The sequence below is a fragment of the Achroia grisella genome, unplaced genomic scaffold (assembly GCF_030625045.1).
Source record: "Achroia grisella isolate CSIRO2021 unplaced genomic scaffold, CSIRO_AGI_Agris_v1 utg452, whole genome shotgun sequence".
In the NCBI taxonomy this organism is placed as follows: Eukaryota; Metazoa; Arthropoda; class Insecta; order Lepidoptera; family Pyralidae; genus Achroia; species Achroia grisella.
In genome coordinates this window covers 1,384,139-1,404,479 of record NW_026712864.1, presented here as the reverse complement: position 1 = coordinate 1,404,479, position 20,341 = coordinate 1,384,139, and the positions used below count along the sequence as shown (strand labels likewise).

General features: G+C 31.9%; 1 protein-coding gene across 1 annotated transcript; it reads right to left on the bottom strand.

The window, feature by feature from the left end:
• Positions 1 to 541: 541 nt before the first annotated feature.
• LOC131845081 (uncharacterized) lies at positions 542 to 12,390 on the bottom strand. The gene is made up of 11 exons (XM_059194100.1): positions 12,107 to 12,390; positions 11,073 to 11,662; positions 9,802 to 10,157; positions 8,850 to 9,083; positions 8,236 to 8,424; positions 7,534 to 7,740; positions 6,805 to 7,018; positions 6,048 to 6,278; positions 3,837 to 4,024; positions 1,564 to 1,786; positions 542 to 862 (listed from the first exon to the last, which is right to left on the bottom strand). Exons 1-11 carry the CDS (start codon positions 12,327 to 12,329, stop codon positions 755 to 757), a joined length of 2,763 nt encoding a protein of 920 aa, XP_059050083.1. The 5' UTR covers positions 12,330 to 12,390; the 3' UTR covers positions 542 to 754.
• Positions 12,391 to 20,341: the final 7,951 nt, after the last annotated feature.

The following is a 20,341-nucleotide window of genomic DNA, read 5'->3' as shown; positions in this document are numbered from 1 at the left end:
ATTGCCAAGTGTTTGATTGTATACCATTTTATTTCGACTATTTTAGTAATAGTAGATATTGAATGTTAAATTTCGTTTACATAATCAAATTATCATCTCCATGCTATAAAAAGGGATATATATTGGCCACCGATCGACTGCACTTGGTCCGATATATAATTCTTTGCCCTAACAATAGGTACTACTTAATACATATTTACATCGCCGTAGACTCAACATTTGAAGGAACCCTTACAACTTATTCATTTATAGTAATACTCTATGGACTACGAGGACATCCAGTTCAATAAGATTCTTTAGACAATCACGAAATTTACATATTCTTCCAAAATATTCCATTGTGTTCAACACGATGTTCAAATATTCTTTGCTATATAGGTGTGTTTTTTAACATTGTTTATCTTCAGAGATTTCTTTTCGTTGTTCAAAAATATACAAATTACATGAGTACTGACAGAAAATATTATTTTTTTCACGTACACTGATTTCCACCAACTGTTGTAATGTTGGACAAGTTTAAAATATTAAATACGTCCTTTAACGGAGACAACGAATAAATTAAAGATGCGCAACTTGTAGAATACTGAAGTTATTTTTTTAGATTTATGTCTTTCTGAATAATCTTATTGATAATTCACATAGTTAAAGTCCTCGAAAGCCAAAATTCAACAAAGATATTGGACTCTATGCGGGAAACCGGTCACACAGTGGTGACTCTGTCGATTTCCACATATCGCACAGAGTCCTCGCTTGGTCAGCAAATTACTTCTTTCTCATCGAAAATTCCGGTGTCCGAGGAAATGCTCTTAAGGCGCTGTTGCAATGCTGAGCGGCGGCGGCGACAGGAACGTGTTGCCGCTATCTGAAATTTGCACACATATAATAATAAATCTTATTATTTAGTTAGTCTAAATAAAGTATACAGTATTACAACATATTGTATTCATTTTTCCGATTGCAGTAAGTATAGTATCTATAACATTTTAATGTCAATATAGTTATTTTCGCTGAGATGACTTGTTCGCATAGAGCAATAATGAACTTAACTTTTTAGAACCACGGAGTGAAAAATATTTTCATTCTTAGGATCTTTAAAACCACTATTTCTGTTCGATCCTACATTTTTATTCTTATACTGGTAATATCTCATTATTTTTCGCTGTTTAACTTAAAATCATTTTTTTTGTAATAGACTAGCTGCTACTTGCAACATTACGTTACGTTTTTTTATGTTAAAAGACAGAATACTTCCATACTTGTAATACAATTTATCTTCACGTCAAATTTCGTTTCGAACTATCCATATATTCTAAAATAGATAATAAACAGACAGACACGCTTTCGCATTTATAATTTTCTTAAAGATTATGGATAATATGCAAGTATCTTTACAATAGGATAGGCAGTTATCACAGTTACAGTTTATATGAGCATACTTCAATTTTGTGCTCTAAAACTTAGTAATACAGACCATAGCTAACTTTAAACGAAAAAATTTAACGAATTTTACGTAAATTTGAGTATAGTTCAATCTTGTACTTTAAAACTATTAGTAATACAGACCACAGCGAACGCCGCGAGGATGGTGACAGCCAGCATCGCGGCAGCATAATGCGCCGGCACCCGCAACAATGCGGAACACTGCGACAGCCGCTCGTCCTCGCCGTGCGGACACTGCGCTACTCCGTCACACCACAGGGCGGGTGCAATGCATGCATCTAATGATGCGCAGCGGTACTCGCAGTCGCCCGACAGCGCGAATACTCCGCCACGTTCACTTGCATATCTGCAAGAGGAGTTTGGTGTAATTTATACTAATGTAATTAATCAATCAATTATTCATGTAGGTCTATTACTGGCTTTTAGGGTGTATCAAATCTACGGTCAGTTCGCAATGCTTTCGAGCTGAGAAGAACTGACAAGGAATTCAGCTCGTATTCTTTTCAAATAATGTTTACAATAATACAGAATAGAGTGACTACCAGCATATACTATTGCAATTTTGTTAAAAGCAAATAGTCTAATCAGTGTTCGTAACCCGAACGGATGTTTTATTATACCTATATATTTAATCTATCACTATACAGAACATGCAGAAATTTACATATGAAATTTATTTTTAATAAACCATTGATAATTCATATAACGTCATCAAGTGCCAAAGTAAGCAGAGCTTGTGTTGTGGTTATTAGACAAGTAATAGAAAACACTAAGACCAATAAAAAAAACCTATTCATGAACATTTGTGACGTTTGTCAGTGCGAGGAATCGAATCCACGACCATAGGAAGTATAGCGGTGTGCTACACCACAAGACTAACGAGGCCGTCAAATTAATGTCAATTCAGTAGCGTTTCTAAAGCTTTATTATTATTATTTATCGTTCTTAATATTAGTTGTGACATGGAAAAGGTTATCACTTGCGTCTACTGATATCATTGATAAAATTTGTACATAAAAAACTATAACAAAAGTTAGAATATAATTTGGTGTTTCATGTGTTATTTATTATGACTATGATTATTTATATCAGTCTGAGTGTTTTCTATGTATGTTATGACTGTATGAATTTACTAAAAAAATCTGTATTTAAGTATTTTACCAGTCGTTATTTCATACATCATACCTACTAAATGTTGAGTAGGTTTACTCTGGCGGTACATCACTGGGAGGACGATAAGATGAGCATGAGATCAGGTGAGTAAGCCCATTGAGGCAAATTAACCAGTTATTTATAATAATGATTTTGAGTGGAACCGCGTGTAGGTCAACCTGTTATGCATTGTTAGCAATGAGATAATTAGCCCATATTACTAACAATTCCCTTTCACCTCGGTAAAACAGAATTAGACCCATGTTTGTCATCAAATATATAATATAAAGATAAATGAATTAATAGATCACTGATTGAGGTCATAATACAATGTTATTAGGGAAAGTTAGTGGGGTATTATGAAATTAATTGGCTATATTGCAGCAATATACAGGATATGATGGTAGAGTTGATTTCAATATTTTTCAATGACTATTGCTATGGTTGATTAAATTAAATTATTGTTGTCGGTATCGTCGGAAATAAGTTATGCCAGATTACTTCCGTGACTACGAAAAGGAGGCACGAAAGATGGTGTAACAAAATGAGTTACGTAATGCTGAATCCGCTTACGTTATTGGTGAACGATTTACGACGTACCTGAGGATGATAGGACGCCGTAAAGTCAATTGAATTAGATAGACAGATAGAATATATATTATAAAATAATAAAAGATAGGTGCTTTGGAATAATTAACTATACGGACAATACATATGTGTACATATATACATGGTAGCCTTGTTGAAAGTATTTTTTTCAAGACAACCATAGGGTAACAGATATATATTACTGTAGAAATGTTTGGGTGACATTCAAATAGGTATAAATAAGCTAGAGAAGCAAAATGTTTCTTAGACACTGTTTTGTATGTTTATGTGGGTCATAATCATACAAACACAAAAAAAAATATCTTTCATCTATTTAATATATTTTAGTTTGCAATAGAAACATAAAAAATATTTTTTGCACGTCATCTTAGATTATACAGTCCAGGCGCGGTTGTAGGAACGTGTGACTCAAATTCTATTCTACAAGTCTGCAACGCTGCTACGTCGGGATTTCAGCGGGCCAGAAGAAAAACGTTAACCGTTATACATTTGAGATTAAAATTCGGTAATGACCGTATTACCCATAATCATAAGTTTCTATTGTAACAATTTTCATTAATTAAAAAACTAGCCCGGAATCTCTGATTTTTATTTACATCTCACGAAAAAGCACATAGTAGTATTATTACATTTACCTTCTAGAAAGTTCCAACCACGTTACATAATACGAGCCAGAATCCATAGCGACGAGCTCGACAGCCAAAGACCTCGGCCAGTCGAGATCAAATCGATCTGGTGACGGCGCTGGTGCTAGTACGTGGCGGGCTAATGGATCCACTTCCTGGGACCATCCGTCGGAGAATACTTCTACTAACTCTTCGTTCTGTAGAATAGAATAGAAATTTAAGCATATATATATATATATATATATATATATATATATATATATATATAAATTAACATCTCAGTAACACAGCGCCATAACAAGTAAAACAAATATAAATACATATTTTGTTTGTAAATATATAAATAATATCCATAGAAAATAAACCGACATAATAATCATATGCAACATCATTACAATTGTTTGTTCTAGACGAATTGATATAATAAACTACATATATTTTAATTGTTATATATATATATAATAATATCCATACTATTTTCATCTTTATAAATCCCTGTTTACATTATACAATACAATACAATTAGATATGACAATTCTCAAATCATATAATGCAATTTTTTTCGAGAGGAAAAACAGACAATTGTAATCGTCGCGAAATTGGGATTATTGTTTTATAGTTTATAAATATATACATATAATATATATATATATTATTATATATATTTTTTAAATACTTTATAAATCCCTTGTCAGATTATTAAATTTTATTTATGTAATACAATGTGTGTATATATATGACAATTTATCATATATATGTACAATGTATCGTTTTATATTTATATTTGCACCGTCAAAATTATTCTCTGCACATTATAATTGTAATCGTCGATGTGCATTTAATTATCAATTAATTTATCATTGCAATTATACGTGTAATTAAAATGTAAGCATCTTTGAAATAATAAATAAATACTCAGATGGAAAATAATTCTCGCAGAATTGTATTACATGATATGATATACCAGTATATACTAACATACCTAATATAATTCTGAATAACACATAATTTTTTTTTTTAATTAGACCTTAAAACATCAGAGTGGATTTTCTAAAGTGTAATTTCTGAGTTAATCCAGTTTTGTACTAGGTGTGCGATACGATAAAATAGTAAAACGTGGCGAAGGCAAAATTACCTGAGTACTTATTAAAGTTTTATGTAAAAATGGCTGAAGGAAAGAGGATCATCAAATATTTACGGAATATACAGTAAAACAAACTAAATTAGTAAAAAATACCCAGAAAGGGGGAAATATTTATTTTTATCAATGTTAAATAAATATAATTAGTTATATATTATATAATTTGTGTGTGCAAATATTATATAATTGATGAGTTTCATACTAGGTCACAGCTAGTAAGCGTTATAAAATCATTGATAAACGTTTATTATTAAAATAAGAACTGCAGATGATAGATTCGTCGCTTAGCATAATACTCAAGTGCTCAGTTCTCATAATGGTTGCAATGAACAACACAATTACAATGTCTCATACTATCCCCATTGATTTTATAGTGGTGCAATACTTTTATAGAAATCATAAAAAAAATATCTCTAGAGAAACGATGTCGAATGTTCTGTGCAATGCACAACATTGTTGTTGCTTGCAGCTAATATAATCTAGTCAGGTGCGTCACATAACACTTGTACTAACATTATGTGTATCTCTAAAAACAGTTAATATATTACAACTATTGTCTTAAGGACATACAAACATTATTAGTATGAGGAGACTTTAAACAAAGTCGTCTAGGTGAATGACTTTGTTATACTTATTTCTATGGAATGTACACACTAGGTTCTGGCCCAGGAGTGTTACCAAATAATATAAGTTCTATATATTAATTTATACTTTTACATGTTTTTAATTTTTAACCAGGGCTGGAATCTTCTTGTAATTATAGTTAAATACTTAAGGTAAAAGATTTCGCTCTTCTAGGGTTGTTTATTATTATATTTCTAAATAGATATATATTTAAAAATAATGATATATTAAACATTTCTATATGACATTAAGAAGAAAATACCAATAATTACCTGTTAATATTCGTACAGTAAAAATTACACGTGATAAGTATGAAATATAAGAATGTACTTGGGGTATTACAGACATCACATAATGATGGAATGTCCATAGTTATGTTCGTGTCTAGAGCATACACCGTTACGTATAATAAATTTAACAGATTACAAATGTATTATAAAAAAAAAAATACAAACCTCTTCATCAGGCGGATCAGGGCATATGAAAATTGGCCACAATCCTCCAGCGTACACTGCGATTCGGTTTGATGTTCTACACAAGTGTCTTAGGTCTGGTGCAACAGTTATATTATTTAATAAAGTAAAATTGTCTAGCTCAGGTTCTTTGATTATGCTACCACGAATTTGGAGGTATAGATATCTTCCAGGAGAAGGATCGATCAGCCAAGGACGATGTTCGCAGCGGTCCTGAAAATTAATATATCATCTTAAATTAATGGTAACACAACAGAATTCTCATTTACAGCCGATATGTTAAGTAAATCTAATAATATCGTAGCAAAATTCTCCTCACTGACTATTGTTATAGTAGTAAAACCTCAGGAACTATTAAATCTACATATTTTAAAAAAGACATTCTTTAAATTTAGTCTTCGAAGTTCAGCTTTTTGAAGAAATTAAAATATATTTACAAACATATATTTTATCTAAGAATGTAATAAATACGGTATAATGACGCCCTCGGCGGTTGCGGGTTTGTTTCCTCGCACGGTGCAAACATTTGTATTCAAGAGTATTATTGTTTGTATTGGCCTGAATGTCTCTATTTATATTATGTATGTATTTACTAAAAAAAACATATCTAAGTATTTATATCAGTTGTGTAGTACCCATAACACAAGCTCTGCTCACCGACTAGATGGCGCAGTGTTAATTGGCCAAGGTTATTTATTATTATTTATTATAGGTTAGCATAGGATGTCATATATCATACCGTTTCAGTCATGGTCTGTGTCGATGATAGTCTCAAGTCCCCACTCGCTCCAATTACTCTATGCGTCCTCTCACACTGAACATCGATTCTGACGAATTCAACCGATGCTTCGAAACCAAAAGAACGAAAGTCGTCTACTGCCGACATATTGACGACATCAAATTTTAATTCTGCTACCGTTGACGACGATGTAAATTCGTAATCCCCAACATCACTGAAATTATTATAATTGGAATAGATTTATAAATCAAATGTGTAGTTGGCGGCCTCCATAGCCTAGCGGTATAGTACCGATGCGATGGTTGCGGGTTCGATTCCTCGCACTCGTTTGAGTTAATTATGAATACAACTGTTTAGTTGTATTCATAATTATAGTATATTATATTGTTTATATTGGTCTGAGTGTTTTGTATGTATATTGTGTCTAAACATTTATATCATTTGTCTAGTACACTTAACACAAGTTTTCAACCTTGGGACTAGATCGCACGGTGTGAATTGTCCAGGTGTAAAAAAGGTAGAATGTTTTGTACCTTTTTTTACATCTTTTATCTATACTCTAATTTATATAGCACTGCTAGCGTCCGGTCTAAGACCTCCCTATCTCATTCATAATCAACTCTTATCAACAAAATCAACATTTACCTCCAATAAGCAAATTATTTATATAGAATTTTATACAAGAAGTCTGTTAGATCATTAATTAAAATCAATGGGAGACTGTATTACCTGCATAAGCAGTCTCTCGGTATTCCCGGTCCTGCATTATTCCAAGGTCTATCAAAAACCCTAACAGCTGCTGTAGGATCTCCGGCGCATCGGTACCAAGCTGAATGTGCTGAATGTACAGACCGACAAAGCCGGCCACCACTACGCACTCCCCAAACCCGAAGCCGCACTACTTCTCCAGGATTTGCTTCAAACCGGTATGTACAACTGTAATATATAATATTCATCCGATTTGTTATATTTAGTCTTAGTTAATCAGTAGCCAAAAAAAATTAAAGAGTAATTTGATTAAAGATGGTTGGAGTACTGTAAACAAACATATGTGATGAAAATTCATCGATATGAGTTTAGGAATGTTCTACTACTGTTAAAATATTGTTTAGTGTTACAGAAGGTCACAAAAATTGTTTGCTAATTTATTACGCTATTTATTCATTAAAAATGAACTAACTACTCTAAATAAAAATACACAGCTATGGTTCGGCGGGTTAGGAATTTAACATATTGGACAAATTACAAACCCACCAATTTTATTTATTTCTATATATATTTATATAATTTACTACGCATAACAGAAACTCTGCTTAGCTATGACTATATGGCATTAGTGTGCATTATCCCAGGTTATTTATTTACTTAAACATAGACGTAATGACCACTAGCATGCTTAACATATAAACACGGATAAAGGTTAAACCTTACCTTATGTTTCTTGCTCCTCCTCTTCCATACAAAAATACATCTCTTGGAGAAGAAAAAGTCACAGGAGGATCTGGTGGAGCTTCTGGGAAAGACCTCGATGTAAACCGTCGTGAACAAGAACCTCGGCCCCATGGTTCACCATCTTGATGTAGATCAACGAACTCGTAAAGTGCTTTGAAGAAAATAGGCCTGTAATGTAACGAAGTAAAAATGAAATGTGAGGCGCTATATCACATAGGTACGTACCTAATCATAAGGCTTTGCATAAAAGAGGTTCCACTGAATTCATTAATTGTCGAGTCAGTTTTAGATAATAATATTTTCTAAATAGCTTCAGAGTTAGGCCTGAAAGTATACATTTCGTGGTGAGTACTGTTAATGCCCGTATTTGTTAAAGAATATACATTGCCACTTTTTTCATCTTCAGGATTTTCTGACAACCGTCTGTGGGAAGAATAGCATTTTACACTAATGTAAGTGAACGAAAACTTGAAAGAAAATTTTGATAACTCAGCTACGTCACTAACAGTAGTCTAATATCGTCCTTATATAGAGAGAGAGGCTGTACCAAGCTGCCGTGGAATATTAGCGGCTAATTATTGTTATGTACTTACTTTAATGCTGTTCCTTGAGTTAATTTGAGTTCAAGTGTCAATGAATCTCCTTTCGATAGAAAGCTTTCAGTACGAGCACAAGCTCTAGATTTTCTTAACAAAGCATGTTCACATGTCCGTGGAGCACGCTCTCGACAAAACCTCGCTACAAGTGTTGCATTTGTTGGTGGACGACCAACAATTACGGACTGAGGTGAAGTGGCTCTTGACATCTGTACTGATCTCTCTTTATCACTGTAATATATTAATTAGATGATATTAAAATTAAAATTTTCAACAACAAACATATAATTACTAAGTTTAAGTAAAATGAAGAGAATAGAGATGGTAAAATACAAGAAATAAACAAGGTTTCTAAATTGTTATAGTAGTAATTAGTGCACAATCCATTTGTAACGTTTTACGAACTACTTTACAAAATGGCGTAAATTATGTTCAGACAATTCGTAATTTCATTGTTGTGGGGGTCAGAATTTTAAAAAGAATATTTTATGAAATGGCGAAATATCAGCATCATCTTTTTATCAGGTTATTAGTTATTGCGCATATTTCCTTAAAAAAATGTCTCACAAATTAAACAGCTTTTATATTTTGGCATGCAAATATTGAAAAATGGCAAGTTTATTTTAACACAAAGAACACAAAAACGAAAAGGAAAACATTGCTCGGGAGTGTAAACATTGTATGGAGTGATCTTATTAAAACGACGACAAAGCTGTCCATTATGAAATGTTCTCAGATATATTTAAATTCAAATCTACGAAGTTATATCGCCAAGACTTCTATCGTACTCATTTATATAAATGTAATATTCATTTTTGTGTGTTCGATATTTATTTCTCAAATATAAGAGTAACAACGACTACCGTCTCAAATACTATGACCATTCTGTGAAAAATAAATGACTGTAGCAAGATAGAAATTATGCATAAACTTCAGCAATTTTACTTACCAAAATATATCACTGCACCCGGGCGATATTCTCATTGGCCCATCCCATATATTCAAATGACTCCCACAGTACTCATCCTCTGGCAGGTTCGGATTGAGGGCATTGGTTACATAAAATTTCAATACTGAAAACCATACTTTGAATCTTGGAGCAGAAAATGACGTTCTTCTATAAATTATGTTTCTCCCAGATGGACCCGAGGTATCGATTCCTTGCATATGATATAAGCAAGTGGTGTTTGGAGGCAAAGAATGTTGCGGGTGTTCTAATACACCTCTTCCGGTTCCCCTAATCCAGAATTCACAAGCTCTTTTATTTTTCGCATATGTAGGTGACTGTTGATCCACAAACCTGACCTGAAATTGATTGATTACAAAATTATTGGATTTAAACTAAACCTAGATAAGATTGATAAAGTAAAATTGTTTACAAATGTGAATAAATCGATACCTAGTATTTTTATTAGAACACTTAATAAAAAAAACTAGGTATTATAATGATAATGAATATGAAATAATAAAATATAGAATTATTTGTTATCTATTGTATATTTTTAGTAGCCTTCTTATAATAAAGAATGGAAGTTATAGTTAATATGAAGGTATAATTCTCTAATATAGTAAGTGAACAAAAAGATAAGGGTGCGTCCTAAATTCGTAATTTAAAACAATGCAAATGCCTACGATAGCTTGCTGGCTCCATTATTGTGACCGAACCGTACAGGCCTACGGTACTAATTATACTTTGGCACACGCCCAGACGAGGCCTCCAGGGCGTTACTTGATTTATTATTGTTCACTGAGAGCGGAATACTTTAAATAACACTCCATAATGATATATTACTCTATTAACCCAATTTTGTCCGTATGCGTAGATGGATTAGGTTTAAGAAAATTTGATAGTTCTGTTGTAAGGAATTCTACTTAGCTTAAGGTGAAGTAAATTTCATGGAATTTCCAAATTAATGTTTAAAATAATTAATCTTGACTCGGTTAGAAGCTTGTAATATTGATGATAGATGAGCAAAATTTATCTGCTGTTATTAGATTTCCTTGTTTAGTTACTACTATATTTAATCATGAAATTTACCTACAGGTATTATTAGATAAGTACTCTAATAGAAATAGTTTAACGCCTTCATATTTCTGATCTAAAATAGCAGATTTGCGTTTAAATATTTTAATTTAAAGTTATTCATAATAATGTTAAGAGATTCCGACTAATAAATGGAAAATGTATAAATAAAAAATATAATTACTAAGAAATTGTACCTCTACTTCTAACTGAAACCCGTGTAAAGCTTGCGAAGTTGCTGGTTGAAGAAACGTTCCAAATGGCGAAGTTGTGAATTCCACTAACAACTCGGGACCACTCGATATCGCTTCTGGTACAGACACGCCTCCACCACAAAACCTCAGAATAACAGGATCTCTAGTTGTATACCCATCGTAAACTGTTACATAATCTTGCACCTCATCGCATTGTTGCCAAAATTTTAACTCCCTTCCATTATTTCCTCTGTCTTGTTGTGCATTATATAAAGCTTTCTGGCTTCTTATAGATATCAGTTGCCCATTAGGCTGCTTAACTACAATTAAGGCGTGCTTTCCCTGAGGTACTTCATGTTGTCTCACTGCATAATAGCATGTTAAGTTTCTAGGGTAAACGCCTGGAAAATTGGGCGACTGTAACCTACAATTTTTACGATCACAGTCACTGAATATCCGCGAGCAATAAGTCCCTGAGATCAGGTCCCCGAGGTAATGTTCCGAGGTTTTTGGCGCTTTTCCGATATTCGTATCTTCACCACGTGATATGTTTACGGGGTAAGGCAGTGGTCTTAGTTTAAAAAAAGGACGCTCTGAAATAAATATGTGTTATAAAATTATAAAATATTTTAATAATTTTATATTTATCCTCCATATCACATGTCATAGGAAATATATCCAAGAAATGTTCGTTGTAACCAAGACAAATATTATTTATTACTCATAAAGGTCTCATAAAAATGAAGTTAAGCAGTACATTTTAGTCAGATTCATTTTATTCATTTCATTATTGCCTTGTAAGTTATGTTTGTTTTGAAGGGTGAGATAAGGCAGTGAAATTACAGGATATGCGACATAACTTTTTAGTCATTTCAATTACAAAAACATATATTATAATTTAAACGTTCACTTACGGATGTCCCGATATATGTATAAGTGAAATAATATCCCATCCGGAATAAATACGTCATTGGCAATATCAAAAAAGGAAATATCCAATAGAAACACATTCGTCACGTCTTATTTGATTTACTTACCCGAGGGCGGCGTGCCACCATACCGTACTGTTGCATACTCTCTTCTCAAAACCTTATAGGCCATTCGGAAATTGAAATTGTAATTGTTTTGCTCTTTCGATAGATGGAGAAGTCTTATTATTAAGGTTATGGATTTGGTTTCGCTATAGTATATAGATGGGCCCCACGATGTACCGCACCAGGAGCCTCCAACTTGGGGTCGACTGGTCTCTTGAATCTGCATGTAGCCATCTGGGCAACCATCTTCCGTGAATGACGTGAAGCGGCCAAGTGTGAAACTATCAAATAATACCTGTTGACAATACATTTTAATGAAATATTAATTGGATACATACATTAGTTGGATAATGGTATATTGTTAATTTTCTCATATTGTTGTTTGAAGGTATATGGAAAATAATCCAATGGTAATCAAATGTTAATTTATTGATTAAAACGGGTAAAGAGCCTGGAAACAGTAAAAGTTAAAATCTTTTTTAATATTTTATCTCGATTTTTTCTATACTAATTTAGATTTATTTGTATGTTGACATATTACACAGATACTTTGATAATAAAAAAAGATTTTATTGAAACTTTCATAGTCATTGTTAATAAAAATATCATATGTAGCTTATTGTAAGTGGTCGATTAGATCCTAGGCAACAAATTGTTTTTCACATTAACCATTTCATGTACATGAAATATCAATCATGTGGGATATAAATGGGTTAGCTGTCAGTTATAACATTAACACTAGTATATCATGTCATACCTCTAACTGACGGCTTCCCATCATTAACATATGAATAATTTCATTAATCCATACTTCAAAATTGTTTCTCCCAGTCCGTATTTCTGTTTCTTTTTCACGACTATACGCCTGAATGGATCTAATCAAATTGGATGTGAAGATGATTGTATCACGAGGATATTACGAATGTGAGGATGAATTTATATCTTACTTACATCTTAGGGATTTAACAGCCCAACCAATCGCCATGATTGGTATATACGTAATGTGTAGATAGTATACTTTTTATCTTGTTTAATTGACATATTCTACACGAGGGCCTGGTTTCAGGTAAGAGCATGTATGTAATAATAACCGACACGCATCCCTCAATAATTTCATATAGCCATTATAATAATGTATTAGTCGAATACCATAGCAGATGTCAACCCTCTCTCGGCTCTCGAGTAAATTGGAGCAACTCTAAGCGCTTACCTAATGGATCAATTAAATTTGCAGACCACTTTCAATGGGGCAATTATAATAAAAGAGCAAGTCGTGAAATTTAATGACACGCCTACCATCCGGAATAGGCTACTAGTACTACCAGTACAAGTATACCTGCTCGTATGTTTTATTTTATTATTTGTACACGAATTGTAGAATTATATGTACCGTTTCCGCATTGTTCAAATTTGAATGTAATGTTTACATAATTAAGGTACATTGTTCTTTCTACATTTTTATATTGTAGAAGATTAAAAATAATTTATTATTTTTAGTATTGCTCTTAATATTATCCGGTGTTTATAATTGCATACTTATATTATATATACAGTCTGTCTGTCTGTTTATTATTATTTCATTACTAAATAATTACACGTCTTCGTCTTTATGAAATTTGACTTGAGATTGTATCACAAGAACGGCTATAGGATCTCTTTTTATACAGAACAAGCAGACGAATTAGTAGGTACTAGGTAATCTTTATTCTGAAAACCTCGGTGGTCTAGCGGTTAAGCACACCGATTTATTTACGACGGGTTCGATACACACGGTACAAACATGATTTTTTATGACCGACCTGCGTAATTTTTATATACTATATTGTGTAGGTTTGTAGTTAGAAAAATATCTAAGTATGTATATCAGTTGTCTAGTATCTATAACACAAGGTCTGCTTAGCTTGGTACTAGATGGCGCTATATGAAATATCCAGGATTTATATTATCACATTTAGTTAATTAATTATTCATAATATAACTATTTTAGTCTGTACTTCTAGTTCAATCAGTTGGATATATTACACAAATTATTCAGCTGTACATAATTTATGCGACTTCTATATATGAGCTTTATCAGTAAGTTAAATAACACAGTAACTTAAGTGTACGGTTTCAAATTCTCGTAAATCTATGAGATTAATGCCGTCTTTGATGAGGTGGTTATTTGGTAAAGATTATTTGGATATTAGTATTATTTATGTAACTTCGAGACATGTAATATCATATATTTGAAATGGAAAAGTTACCCTGTAAATTCATATTAAAAATAAATTCACATATATAATCAATAAATAAATGACTCTGGATAACTAACACAGCGCCATCTCTAGTTCCACGGTAAGCAGAGCTTGTGTTATGGATACTAGACAACTGATATAAATACTTAGACATTTTTTTTTGTAAATACATACATAATATGCAAAGAAAACATCCAGACCGATACAAACAATCATACGCATGAATACAAATATTTGCACCGTATGATACAAATATTTGCATCGAACCCGCAACCATTAGAAGTAAAGAGATGTGCGAAACCACTAGATCACCGAGGTCATATTTATCATTATTTATATAATAAGAAAAAAACTTCTTTAAAGGTTTATGTATTCCGTGGCAACCAATAATTAAGTCAACACTTCTTGCAAGTGATAGTAATTCTAATTACATTTCTTTTGTTGGTTGCTCGAATAAATATTTTTAATAATATAATTTATGAACTCCCGATATGTTGACGCGTTACAATCCAGGTCGGTTGACAACATCAGGGATCGACATGATAATTATTTATTAGCACACAAAATAGATAATTTCATTGTAATTATTCTGTTTATATAATGTGTAGACTTGTAAACAAGCACAAAAATAATTAAATCTGTGTTTATCCTGTAAGTGTCTTACATTTACAAACAAATTCTAACAATTACTTCTAAACTAAAAATAATTATTAATTATCAGGACACTTAATAAGATGCTGCTAACAATTGCTTTTATATTGGGAATCCTACTTTTTTATTTATCAAGTAGCAAACAAGCTGGTAATGGTAAATGGTAACTTTTGCATGAATACAAGAGCTTCACGTCATTATGTAGCACCCACAGTATCTCTCATATGTCACCTTTCCGGTGGACTATGGTGTTAAGTCTTGTCCTTCAAAGGAATCAGTTAGATATTTTATTTTATTTTATTATAGGCAGGTGAAAAAGAGGTGCACACGATTTTGTACAAATTTACCTCACTAAACTTTCTAACTCATATTCGTGTTTTCTTAGGCACATAGCCCGCAGGAATGGCTACGCATGAGTGGTATCATGGGCCCAGATGACTCTTTATATTACTCTATATGTAGGTAGACGATGATTGTCGATTTCAACAGGCAGGCCGTCACAAAAATCCTAAAAATCCGTTACGTAAAAAAACTCAATAACAACTACGAACTATGATTGTTACATTTTTATCTGGTACTTCTGAATAAAAGAGGTTTTTGTAATTAGTATTAGTAGTATCACTGTTGCGTTGGTTTTGTTGACATTGTGAGCCTTCTATCAAATATTATATATATGTATCTACATATTTTACCTTTATTATTCACTATATTTTATCTACACAACGGATACACATATAAACCCCTACAATCATATCATATACCTATGATATATATTATTTCAATTATAGCAAAAGAACTTGTTCATTTATTTCTCCCAAAAATAAAAGGAAATAAATCGTCCCTAGCGCGTTTCATCATATACGCTTCGTTCATTCAGAAAATTCGATTTCATACGAGCAAGGCTTCGCGGCTCTTTGATGAAATTTAAATGTGACGAGGCAACAGCAACACGTTGCGTTGTGGCGCTTCAATTTACGTCTCGGAAATAAACTTCGCTGAGAGATCTGTCTAGACGAACCTCGGCATTATGATTTCAACGTCTTTCCCGCTTCATTTTGTTGTCCGTCTGTCCGTCCTTCTACACCAAGAATAGTAAATGTTTTACCAAACTAACCAAACGGATGATTTTGTAATTTTACCCGGGCTACTAATGGTAATTATTGATATTGCTATTAAAGCATTGGAATAAAAAATAAGCAAAGTAATGAATAATAAAAATTAATTTAATAATTCATTATTATTACGAAAATAATAAAATTTATTAAACTTATAATAATGAAACAAAGTTGTATATTATCACTTCCTATACCATATATTTTTACTTCCTTGCATATGCTATTTCAAATTTGTGTGTTATTTATATTATTTTTCATAGTATCTATCAATACCTTCTAGAATTTAGATTAGGTCTACATTATCATATACTAATTCATTTATATTTTTTTATATTTTTCCTTTGATGGGGTAATATAATTATTTTTGCAGGGAAGTCCCCAGAACAAAAACGATTCCAAAAAAATATGATGTAATCTAAACTCACCTGATTTCGGTCAGGCAAATTAATAAATGAGAGACTAAAATAGATTTGATACTAGTTACAGCATTAGAAATAGAAAGTAGATATTAAGAACTGATCTATCTTATCGTTTGGCTAGCTGACCCACACACATTCGTCTGCATCACGTTTACCCAATTTATACATCTTTTTAAATAATAAACTATGTGTTATTTGGATGTATAAGCTACTGTAAAAATTCACTCAAATCCGTTCAAAAGTTTTTCCATAAAAGCGTAACAAACATCCATCCATCCATACTCACAAACTTTCGGTCTCATAATATTAGTAAGATAAACATGCATACACATGTACATTATAAGCACTTATTGCAGGTTATATATAATATAATACTGCACAAAAAACATATACTAAGTACCTTGAATTCAACACGCCCTGTTACGTCACAAACAGTTCACTCCACAGAGCAACACCTGCATTGACTCGCTACATTCTAGGTATTTTGAAGGCATTCTATAGAATGAACGTATCTCAAACTTAGATAAGAAATTCTGGAAATACTTTTCGAATTGAATAGAATAAAATTGCAGTCGTTTCTGACTAGAAATGACTGAAATTTTATAAAAGTACCTTTCAACAAATACTAAATAGGTACGTATAGAAGATTAATTCGTTTTTAATAATATATATGCTGCTGATAGTATAAATAGAGAGTTTATATATAAACCTTGCAATAGGCAAGAGTCTTTCCGTGATGAAGTCTGCAATGAGATCTGTAGATCATCATAGTCATCATTTAAAAAAAAACTTGCATCATACTAGGATACTAGATTTTAAGATCTAGTCATTAGAATGCTTAACAATGATGTTTAAATTTTTTTGGAAATCAGTCATAATGTTTATGTCAAAAGGTTTTAACTTTAAAATATCCAAAAAATAAGTAATTTTTGAGTTAATACATTTTATTATTAAGTATGTAATATCTGAAATAGAAAGAAATGGTGACAGATTGTATTATAATTACTGCATTTATACATATTGTATAAGAAGGATATGAATAAGAAGGATATTAGAAAATACTGCTGTCACCAATAGCGCAGATGGTTTCAATCTTTTCTCTTATAGCACAGGATGTCTCAGTTTGTAATAAGGTATTTTGAACCCTGGGTAGGTCCGTACTCGTACTATTCAAAATATCAATACAAGTAATTTAAATTTAAAATACTAATATTATAAACTCCATACTAAAATTGTATATACGAATGTCTGTCTGTGTATTTTTGTTTGTTTATTAAACAATTATCATATGTGAAATCACAAATATTAAATGCGGAAACATGACTACGGTTAGCGGATTTGAACAAAATAATAGAAATCTATTAAGTACTGAAATGGATTTCCGTAAAATAACGCCTAATTCGATAAAATATACTGGATTATTACTTTTTTCGATTTAACGGCTGAATTTGGCATGAAGATAGATTGTATTAAAATAAACATAGGCTAATAAGAATCGGATGAGACCGGGAAAAGTAGTTAGTTTAAATAATGGACACTGAATACTAAATAAATCAATAGAACATAGTACGAACATATAAATAAAATTGGAGTGTCTGTTTGTAATACTGAAATAACCGTTTCGTTTAAAATAAACTACACGCATATGAATATAAATACGATACATACACCAAAATAATATTTTTTCCAATTTTTGTCTGTCTGTCTGTTTGTTCCGGCAAATCTCTGAAATGGTTGGACCGATTTTGACGGGACTTTTATTGGCAGGTAGCTGATGTAATAATAATTATAATAAGAGTAGTAAAACTTAGGCTACTTTTATTTTAGAAAAATAAAGTTAAATACCACGCGGACAAAGTCGCGGGTACATCTGGTAGTATATATAACAGCTGCAGCGACCCACACGAACCACACAAATACACAACGTTACATTTACTGCGGAGTTTTGTATTTTACTTTTTAAAATAAGAACTCTCTAAACAAATGTATGGTTAGTGTTAATAAAATTTTCAGCTTTATGGTTGGCAGAGGAAATTGCCAGGAGGCGCCGGCTGTTCGCGTTTGCGTATTTCACTGCGGAAAGCGCAGAGCCATGAAGCCGCCGCCCGTGGATTTGCGAGGACAACCCGTTGTTATTGCCGTGTTCCGTTCAAAACAATTTTCTTTTGTAACATGTCAGTAAGTATACGAGGATATCTAAACTAACGGTACAAAAAGAAAAGGTTTGATTTTTTGTTTGTTATAAGTTTTCAATATTCTTTTACAAGTTATTTCACTATCAACAATTATACCAAGCCGGTAAAATTTTGTTAAAATAAGAAGAATTAATTCAACATTATATATTCAATAATTATAATGAATATTCATTGATGTATATTTTTACGCTTGTTCTAAATAGAGTAGGTGTTTGTGTCTGTAAATATAATGTATACGTTATCTTGTTTTTCATTTGAAAACTATATATACTGGTTTTCTCTATTGACAATTGATGTAAGTAGTTATTAGCTTTTGATAATATAAATATTCATACAAAATACTTGACTATTTTATTGATCAATTAAAAATATGAAATTAATTTCTAACTCCAATTAACTTATTTTGTTTCATGAAAAAATAATACTATTCTAGAGGTTAATTTCGTTGCACTTTGTTTCCAGTCAAGTGTTGAGGAGCTGAACCTGCACACGCCAAAGAAGGCCGCAGGGTCCTAATTTCCAAACGGTACAGTTTTAATGTTGTAATTGTAATTGTTAATTCACGGCATTCCTATGGCAACTGTGTTACGAGTTCAGAGCATTTGTTCAAACATCGAACGGCGTCAGACCTAATTTAGTCACAATTTTAGTAATAAGGAATGTGTATAGTATTTTATTATAAAATTAAATTTAAGTTTAAAATTAATAGGTATTTTCTCGGCCGTTGAATGAGCCTACCGTAATTTGTTACTGCAAACATATTAATAACTTTTACTGTAGATTGATCTATCATACACAGATGTAGTTAAACAGGTATGAATTCTTTTAGCTGTCCATTTAATATTTTGTTATTTTAATCTAAATTGAAAAGACGCGAATATAACACTACACATATTGTAGGTACTTTCTATATTCATATAAAACCGTCACATAAAGGTGTTAACCCTTCGCTATCACTAACGATCATCCCTTTTAACACTGTCACTATGTCACATACATCGGGTGTCGGATATCCGGGAACGGACGGTTAATCCGGCACCTAATAGAGGACCGAACTACATAACAGAAATTTGATATTATATGAATGTACTGATCATATTATGATTTGTTACTGAGAAGGTACGTTTTTAGTATAATATTATAGAGAGGTATCTTTCATAAGTATATATCATACATATGGCATAATATATATGTACATAGTGTAGCTTAAATAGTAGTTCAGATTTGATATTGGTATACAAAAAACATAAAGAATACGAGGTACAGAAGATAAAATCCCTACTAGAATAGTAGCAATAAAAACAAATAATTCCACCTAGGCTGTGAGAATATATAACATACAGGTATATACTAGGGACACGATACTTTTTAACTTACAGATACAATCTGATGACGAATTAATGTTATCTGAGCTCTGGTCGGTTACTAATCTAATTAGTAGATATTAGTTTATTCACTTACCTTAATTTACATGATGAGAAATTATTGGTATAAAAAGTAACCTTATCTGAGCTGCATCTCAAGTGCCACTCCTATATTTATTATTATATACTAAATGTCATAATAAATGGTTAAGGCATGAAATCGTACTAAAAAACTGAAACACTAAAAATAATTGCTA

Excerpts from the sequence above, each read along its gene's own strand:
- LOC131845081 (XM_059194100.1), bottom strand. The coding sequence starts at position 12,329 with ATGCAGATTCAAGAGACCAGTCGACCCCAAGTTGGAGGCTCCTGGTGC. Across the intron at positions 10,158-11,072 it reads GGTTTCAGTTAGAAGTAGAG|GTCAGGTTTGTGGATCAACA; the intron begins GTACAATTTCTT and ends AATCAATTTCAG. Across the intron at positions 6,279-6,804 it reads CACAGACCATGACTGAAACG|GACCGCTGCGAACATCGTCC; the intron begins GTATGATATATG and ends ATTAATTTTCAG.